Source organism: Colossoma macropomum, unplaced genomic scaffold, assembly GCF_904425465.1.
Source record: "Colossoma macropomum unplaced genomic scaffold, Colossoma_macropomum, whole genome shotgun sequence".
Taxonomy (NCBI): Eukaryota; Metazoa; Chordata; class Actinopteri; order Characiformes; family Serrasalmidae; genus Colossoma; species Colossoma macropomum.
The window spans coordinates 41,015,635-41,025,379 of record NW_023494802.1 but is presented as its reverse complement, the minus strand read 5'-3'; the positions used below and the strand labels follow the sequence as shown (position 1 = coordinate 41,025,379).

The window sequence follows — 9,745 nt, the reverse complement described above, 5'->3', positions numbered from 1 at the left end:
GAAGAAGAAGCCGGGGAGCACAGTGGAGGTAAACTCACAGATACACATGCAGACATACCGTGTCCCCGAAACGGGGTCTTTGTAGGAGAAAGAAGAAGCTTTTAAAGGGGCAAAATGAAAAATATCGCTGTCTGTTGTAAACGGGCCTCGTCGTCTCAATCAGTGGTGCCTCCGTGTTCTCTAGAGTGAGATTTTCCCTGTTAAAGGTCTGAAAACCCCCATTCTGATGAGGCATCTTGAAGGTGGGATTTGGGTGGATTTTGGGGGCTGTTTTCAGTGGTTTTTCCTGTTAATTGGCGAATGCAGATGGAAGGCAGATAGCTAACGTAACAGCTGAATCTCTTATACCTGCAGTATCTTTCTTCAAATCATCATTACAGCAGAGAGAATCGATGACTTAACTAACAGGAATGACTCAGATGCAGAGGTCGACAAGCTGAAAGCTAAAGTTAGCAAGGTAGCTACACGGCTATCCAGATATCTTACCTCACTTTGGCTTCTCTTCTCACAATAAATGACATTAAAATTTGGTTTCCCATTTCTCTCTGTTACTGGCAGCAGTATGTCAAAGTTTTGACGTATTTTCTCAAAGTAATGACTTATTTCTATCGACATATTGACTTTTCTTTTTAAATAATGTCTGATTTCTTTAAAGTTTTGATGTTATTTTTAAAAAAAAAAAGACTTAAATTATAAAAAAATCATTATTTTGAGATACTAACTCAATATTTTGAGATAGTAAGTCATTCTTTTAATTCTTTTTTCTCCTCTACCTGGCATAATGAATGGCCTATTTTATATAGCTAAATGTGACTTAAAATTAAAAGCAATTTTACACACACACACACACACACATCACATACACACAGTACACACACACATACATGTGCACACAAACACACAATCAGAAATTCTCTTAATTGCGCCTGCACGCTCTCCTCCTTCTCGCTCGCCTGTAATTGGTAGCGATGATGCTGTGGGTTTGGAACGCAGCCCAGTCCTGGCATTCACTGCACTAATTAACCACCAGGCATTCACAGTGTGTGTGTGTGTGTGTGTGTGTGGAGGGCACAAGTGGTTGCTTGGGACATTTCCCAAAGCCCTTTCAAGCTGGAACTATGCCGGTTCACTTTTCCTCTCTCTTTCTCTCTCTCTGTCTCTCTCTCTTGCACTAGGTCTGTCTCACACACACACACACACACACATATGCCTACACACACAGTGGGTATGGGAGGAGGGGTGTATGTGTGTTAGGGACATGATGAGGCAATATGCTGTAAGCTGGCTGTAATGTTCAATCAGAAAACAGCAGCTGAACCCACTGCAGCATTGAAGGCCAGCAGCCCTTCCACACTGATCCAGGACCAGCCTCCCCCGCTGACGTGCTAAACAACCTCCAACCGCACAAACAGACAATACCGTTCCCAGAACAGCATGGAAACCTTCCACAAGCACGGCGGTAACTGCACTGGGCTAAACACGGGGGAACTGATCCATATGGCTGTAGACCAAGGATCCTCAGCCCATTCAGAGGGAGAGTGTGGGTATTCATTCCAGCACTGTGCGCCGCCGCCGGAGCCGTCTTTGTTAATGAAGGAGAGAACTTAATTAGTAAATGTCTAGGCGCAAATACCTGTAGACACTGCAGCCCTCAGTGGACGGAACGTGGTTCAGAAGAACCGTAGCATTGCTAACGGGGGTGCAAATCTGGTCTGACCAGTGGGGGGACCAACCTTAAGAGGCAGCGGCCAACATACGGCAACGTAAACGTAAAACTGAGCCCATCATTGGAGTATCAAAGTTTGGTCGAATTATATGTTTTGTTGAATAAGTTCCTCCACAGAGAACAAACATAATGTAGCATGTTTTGCTAATTTATTAGACGTTTTATTTAGGTATATAAAACATTAAACATAAAGTGTGCCAAAACTTTTGCACAGGCCACATTTTATGTCTTATCCAAAGCCATTTGTCTATTAACTGGACATTGGTAACAGACAAAAATACACCATATGTATTATCTGGCGTAATTTTGCACCAGTGACTCCTACACACTTAAAAATAAAGGTTCTTCAAGGGTTCTTTAGTTAAGAAAATGGTTCTATATAGAGCCTTGAACACTCAAAGAATCCTTTGCACGATTAAAGCGTTCTCTGCATTGTGAAAATGGTTCCTCACACCCATGGTGAATGCGCTGTATATGGTTCAAAAGGGTTCTATATAGCACTAAAAAGGGTTCTTCTATTGCTACAAGTTTGACATCATAACAATAGAAGAACTCTTTTTGGCGCTATATTTCTGGTTCTACACTGTCCTTCAGGGTTCTGAGTTAGCAGCTGCCAGTCATCATGACGTAAACATGGGTGGCTAGTTTTGTGTGGAAGTGAAGAGGCGACGTTGGGTGGGGGCTTTTACACTGCGCTAAATGAAGCTAGCCTTTTCATTACCGCTAATTATGCTAATTCTGTGATGACTCGTTAGAGTATATCTGAACAACCATAACATTAGCTAGGCTAGCGCTAACATTAGCTAAGTGATCATCAGTCAGTTATCTGAGTTACTAATGTGGTAAAAATAACAGCTAGCTGGTTAGAAAGCTAAGCTAGCTATCTAAATTTACCAAAAAGTGGCATCTAACAAGCATTAGCAAGTCTGCTAACACTGCCTAATGAAACATTAGTGAGTGGTTTTAGACCACAGCCCTAGTTTACATGCTAACATTCTTCCATGTAACTTAAATCTAGTGTTACTGCTAGCGTAGCTAGTCAGAGACCTGGTGATTAATACGTTTAGTGTCATTTAATATTTTTCTGTAATTTGCTTTGTTAAAAACTAACGGTTTTCTAATCTAACAAAAAGTGAAATGTATAACCCTTTACTTTAAGGACCTGCCGGTAATTTCGAACTACAGAATAGTACATTGTTGCTGTCGGAAGAAAACCTCGTATCTCCAAAATAGTAACTTTTACAGGAGAAGGAAAAAACCTACTTTACTTTTAATGTAAGTCAATGGAACCAGACATTTTTCCAAGTAATTTTGGGTCATAGAAACAGTGTAAAGGACGACAGGCATTTTCAAATCATGTCAAAAACTGAAAAACAACAAAAATGGAGATACGAGGTTTTGCTCCAACAGCAGTGACATATTAGTTCATACAGTACATATTAGCGGAATAGTAAGCCTGGGGTTAAGCAGTTAAAGTGGATTTAAGGATGTTTAACTGCTCGGTTCCTGTTGCCACTGGTTATTAGCCATATTAAGGTTATGTTTAAATCATTGAGGAATGGTGGAGTATCTCCTGGCAGGCCTGCAGGCGCTGAAGGGGAGTGTGTGTGGGGTCTGGTTGGTTCGTGTTTGCGCTGAGATGGCGAGCTGCGTGTCTAAAGGACCGTGCCAGCATGGCAACATGGAAGGACCCTTGAACCGGCCTGTGGGAGCAGATGGAGAGAAATATTTCTCCACCAGCTGGTCAAACGCCTGCTTCTTTCCACGTTCTCATGCTGTCAGACTGTGCGTTTTTCCCGCTGCAGTAGCAGTCGAGCCGCTCACCCTCAGGCCTGCCGGGCTAGCGCTGAGGAACCTGTCTGACTGGAGCTCCATGCTCGTGTCTGAATTCACTACCAATTCAGCACGAAAGTGGCAGCACAGAAGTACAAGAAGAGGGCAGTCATCATCTGACCGGCTATCAAAGCTCCCTGAGGAATGCCACGTGTTCTCCAAAGAACTTTTCAGAGAGTGCTCCTTTAGAGAACCATTCGTGTAAATGAGATGTGCGAGCATGAAGAACCTTTTAAAGGTTTAAGGAACTGTTCTGTCTAGAAACCTTAACTTATGTGAAGGCTCTCAAAAGGTTCTCCACACGCTCACATATCATTTGCAGAAAGTGGTTCTCTAAAGAAGGATCCACTGAAAGGCTCTTTAGGGAACTAAAAGTGGTTCTATGCCATTTTTCAAAGAATTCTGGGAGGTTTAGCTGGGAGGCTAAAGGTGTTAATGCATCATGCTGATATTAACTTAAGTATATACTTAACCCCTTAAACTCTAGTAACACTTACGTGGGTCCACACTTCAACTCCTCACATTCAAAACTAGATAAATTATACTGTAGTCTCTTATCAGTATCTGAATAGGGCCTAATTGGCTAAAACATGAGTTTTAAGTTGTTTTTGTGGAGTTTTTTTTTGTGTGCTGAATTAGAATTTTATTTACGCTAAATCTGTAGTTCTAAAAGTGGTCCTGAGGGACCCCCAGACGGGTCCAGATTTTTGCTCCAATCCACTTGAAAGAAGTATTGATAGAGTAAAATGTGGACCAGTTTGAGAAGCACTGACTCCTTCAGACACAGCAAACTTGTCCTACACTGATTAATTTAGTTGTTTTTTCCACATTTCATGACTTTGACTTCTGAGTCTAAACTGGTGTAAAGCAGGGCTGTAAAAGTGCGGCCTGCAGGCCAAAGTTGGCCCGTGAGGAATATGTTTTCTTTTGGCCCTCCAAGACAAAAAAGCCACATCTCAGACTGTATACTAGCGCACTAAATAGTACATCAGGAACAGCACACCGTCGTTAACAGTATGTTCATCAGCATAGTATGTGCAGTGTAGTAGTGTGTGGTTTGAGACGGAGCCCAAAAGTTTGGCCATCGCGCTGTGTAGAGGTGCTCGTGTGTCCGTGAGCTGCACTCATTCCTCTAATATCCTGTGTGTTTGTGTCTCACAGAGAGCCTCCTCTGTGGGAGCAGCAGACACCTTCCGCTGGTTCTTCTGAAACAACACCAATGGAGGATCCCCAAGAACCGGAAAAGAACACACATCGGACCACAAAAAAACGGACAACCAAGCAGAACACAGCAGAACTCCGCACGGTCACTTGAAGTCATTCCACTGGACTCCCTTCCTCACTCCGCAAATCAGGAATAAACTCGCCGGAGTCAGAATCTCAGCACGGATTAGACTGGATCGCTCTCTCTCTCTCTCTGGACGGTCGACACTGGATGAATATGCAGAAGAATTTCTGCCCCAATCTCTCAACTAAAGGCCACAGACATGCCAACCCAGTACCGCACACTCACATCCACTACCACACACACAATCCATCACACTACCACACACACTCCACTGCAACACAATCCATTACCACATTGTCCAATCCACTATCATGCACACTAACATCCACTACCGCACACTCACATCCACTACCACACACACAATCCATCACACTACCACACACACTCCAATCCACTGCAACACACCACATTACCACGTATTCCAATCCACTATCATGCACACTAACATCCACTACTACATACATCAATCCCCTACCACACACTAACATCTACTACTACACACATTAACATCTACTACCACACACTAATTTCTGCTACCACACACATCAATCCCCTACCACACACTAACATCTACTACTACACACATTAACATCTGCTACCACACATTAATTTCTGCTACCACACACACCAATCCACTACCATACACACTCTCACATCTGATACTACACACTGACACCTACGACCACACACAATACATCTGCTACCACTCACCAATCCACTATCATACACACTTCAATCCATTACCACACAATTCCAATCCACTACCACACACTATAATACAGCAAACACTCTAATCCTCTACCGCACACTCCAATCCACTACCACACACTATAATCCACCAAACAGTCCAATTCACTACCACACATTCCAATCCACTACCACACACTGTAATACAGCAAACACGCTAATCCTCTACCACACACTCCAATCCACTACCACACACTCCAATCCACTACCACACACTGTAATACAGCAATCACTCTAATCCTCTACCAAACACTCCAATCCACTACCACACACTCCAATCCACTACCACACACTGTAATACAGCAAACACTCTAATCCTCTACCTCACACTCCAATCCACTACCACACACTCCAATCCACTACCACACAGTATAATACAGCAAACACTCTAATCCTCTACCACACTATAATCCAGCAAACACTCCAATCCACTACCACACACTCCAATCCACTACCACACACTATAATCCAGCAAACACTCCAATCTACTACCACGGACACTCCAATCCACTACCACACACTATAATCCACCAAACACTCCAATCCACTACCACACACTATAATCCACCAAAAACTCCAATCCACTACCACACACACTTCTGTCCACTACCACACATGTTCAAACGTAGCAAGAGAGATTAGCATTCTTCACTTTCTGCAGCACCTCTACAGGCATACCTCAAAGAAAGTGAGAAAAGACCGAAAGAAAGAACAAACGAAAGAAAGACAGAAAGATCGAAAGAGGAGAGATTGTGGTCATTTGCTGAAACAGCTGTGAGGAGATACAGATGTGGTCCAAATCGGAACGAAGGGAAATCAGGTTCCTCTGGATTTTCTATTTGCTGTTAAGACTCCACACGGAGAGGTCAGATAAACACGGGCTAGTGAGCAAAGATAAAGTCGCGCTGGCGTCTGAAAGCAGCCAGAGACTCGGCCTCAGTCCACACTCTAACACTTTCACTGTTGCATGGGTAGAAAACGTGTTTTTGGTTTTAATTAAAGACTTTAAATAACTTTGTACATTGCTGTTGTGATGCCTTACTGTCTTGATTAATAAAAGACTGTTAGGATAAAACTCCGGGTGTTGAGTGTGATCTGTCTGCCTCTCTCTCTCTCTCTCTCTCTTTCTCTCAGCAACTCCATTGTTCATATGCAGCAAAATGCTCGACTACGTCACTGTGGGGTTTTTTTTTCTCTTTCCTTTTTTTTCAAGGCCAACAGATGGATTTCATATCCATCTTCTGGAATCCATTTTGATAAACGCTCTCGCGCAAGTAAAATGGTTTCCCCTGTCGACACAAAGGGCTGGTTTCAGAGGAAAAAAAGGAGGCGAGATTTGAGGAAACACCCCTCTCACTCTGAAATGTAATATCACTCATATTTTCTCTGGCTGATCCGTCAGAGGCTTTTTTTGAAAAGTGGTAACCGGACAGCCGCTGCTGGTGGGGTGCGGGGGTGGGGGGGGGGTGTACAGGGCTCTAATAACAGGTCTGAGAGCTCTCAGTAAGGAGGAATAATGAACGGCGGGCGAGCGAGCCTGCGCTACAGCAGGGGGGAGAGAAAGATGGCGGAAGATGGTGGAATATTTCAGCTTTAGAGCAGATCACTGTACATGTCATCCTTTTATTGTTGGGCTTCTATGACGACTCCCGCGTTGCTAGGCAACATGAATTACAATGACATGAGCACCCTGTGTTCTAGAATGTGGGAGGGGCGGCAGATGCCTTCACTCTGTGGATGATTTACATCAGAGAGAGAGAGAGAGAGAGAAAGAGAGAGAGAGAGAGAGAGAGAGAGATGGGGGGTAGAGGAGGAGAGATATGTTTTATTCCCAACAGCATCTTTATTTAATCGACCTATCGGATGAAGCTCAGGGTCAGGCAGTAAAAAATGCAATAAAAAATACAAAGAAAATGCAATAAAATAAAATAATAATCATAAGAAACGGTAACAACAGCTACTAAAATCAGCAAAACAAAAAACAACAACAATGTGAGCAGGTTGCTTCAGTGTTGCACTGCTGCGCCTCCATTTCTTTCACCGTCTACAGAAGCGCTGGTCGCTTCGGATACAATCCAGCATCACCATATTCTCAGATGTTTATGTTAACATTCATAAAGTTAATGAATGCTGAAAGAATGTATTACAAACCTGACGTACCTCGTTTTGCTCTGTTTTCTTCTCTGAAAGCCACACTGAATTGTAAATGCTCACCAGAAAACTCATAATTTTTCATTTTTGGATTTGGATTTTAGTACATTTATCTATGAAACAGTTAACAGGTCCTGGATACTATAAAATAGAATAAACAAAAACTAGAAATAAACCACTTTTCTGACATTCGGACACAGAGCTCACTTCCCATCAAACAACAAAAAATATCACTAAATTGTTTAAAATATTGCTACAAACCAAAAAGCTGTGTAACAGTTAAGGAGGCCACTAAATGGAAACTGTGGGCTGATGATGTCTGAAATCTTTATATAGTGGGCTCCAAACGTCTGAAAGCACGAGTGAAATGCTTCTATTTTTTCATTCCTTTCTCATTTAATGCAATGTTTTTTATTGCGAATGATTTTATCAGCAGAACAATCTGAGTGAACAGTAAAATCTTTGAAATTTTACTATGAATTTCTAATTTCTTAGTATTTTTCCCCCTTAACAGTGACAGAAGCCTCTGATGAGCAGATCAGATCCACCTGAGAGTCGTCGGAACACGAGCTTCACCGGAAGAGATCTAAAAATAATCTGACCTTTTTGCTCAAAGGTCTGAACATGGTCAATTTCACTAATTTGCGTAAATGTAAGTAATGACCTAGAAACAGTGCAGAGTCCCCACTATTTCTGCTTTTTTTTTACTCATCATGACTTTTCTTTTTTTAATTCAAAAATGTTCTGTTCTTTATTTAAAGGATTAGATAAGAAAATCCCAGATTTTCCATGTGGTCTCAGACCTCCGGCCCCACTGTGTCTTTATAAAATGTAGAAACTGGGAGTAGATCTACCTGCATTAACATTACAGAGAAATATGACATTTATTTTTGTAACAAGTGGAAAAAAATGAATAAAATGCAGACATTTTATCACACTAACCCAACGTCATCTAAACATCCAGCTCTTCTGGGGTTCAATACGTAATACATATAATACATAATCAAAAATCACTTTGAAATAGTCAAATCTAAACATCTGTCTGAAGGCAGTTTTACAAAGGCAGATATCTGCTGATATGAGTCTGATATCATCCCTAACCACGTTACGACAGTATCACCGTGTACCAATACGGACACTCTAATGACTGGAACTCGTCTACAAACCAAAAAATATAATCAGGGTTAACCCCAGACAGCATCCCACCCCTGGCTTATTCGCCCCTCTCACCTAAAGACCCATTCCGGCCTGGAACAACAGGAATATAACACTAAAAACAAACACTTTAATGTGCAGGTCGAGGTGGTGAATCCAGTTTAATGCATTAAAACAGTTCAGTAAGAAAGCCAGGAAAAAGCTGAAGTAAAGGTGACTAAACGGTTCTTGGCTTGATACGATTCGAGGAACTGGTATAGAACCTTTACGTAATGAAGGTTCTTTAAAAGGATGTTCATTTACAACATGGGTTCCTTACAGAACCATCCACTGAAAGGTACTTTAAGGGGCCCGTATCATTGACAACCAAATTTACGTCACTTTTTTTAGAAAGATGTACTAAACTGTAAAAACAGCCCTGAACTGACGTTTTTGGTGATGTCACAGAAGACTCATTCACATAAATCTGCCTATTAAGCCTACAGCAATTAAGCCCCACCTACTCATGCTGAAGATAACAGTAGTGCTTCTGAATGAGCCACAATACAGCCCAGCCAATCAGAACAGAGCTCATTTACATATAACAGTCTTAAAGGCACAGTAATAAGAACAGCCTGTTTAATTTCAGGCAATAGAGAGAAATTAGAATGAACTAAATGATAAAACGAATGAAAGTAATTATGTTTTTGGTACATAAAACATATATACAACATACAACGTAGATATACATGCAAATTGTCTAAGGGTCATTCTACAGAAATGCCCATTTTTGTGTCCCTAACATTTACAGATATATTACACTTCAAAAACATGTCAGGGCTACAATTTATTTATATTTAAAAATA

At 41.7% G+C, this 9,745-nt stretch overlaps 1 protein-coding gene across 1 annotated transcript in view; it reads left to right on the top strand.

Annotated features, from left to right (window-relative positions):
* Window positions 1-6,648, top strand: part of LOC118823002 (CXXC-type zinc finger protein 4) — a 7,708-nt gene extending 1,060 nt beyond the window's left edge. Inside the window, exons 2-3 of the mRNA XM_036592362.1 lie at window positions 1-28; window positions 4,721-6,648. The exon at window positions 1-28 is cut by the window's left edge and continues 159 nt beyond it. Of these exons, the coding sequence (XP_036448255.1) occupies window positions 1-28; window positions 4,721-4,768 (76 nt within the window). The 3' untranslated portion in view covers window positions 4,769-6,648. The remainder of the gene's footprint in view (window positions 29-4,720) is intronic.
* Window positions 6,649-9,745: the final 3,097 nt, after the last annotated feature.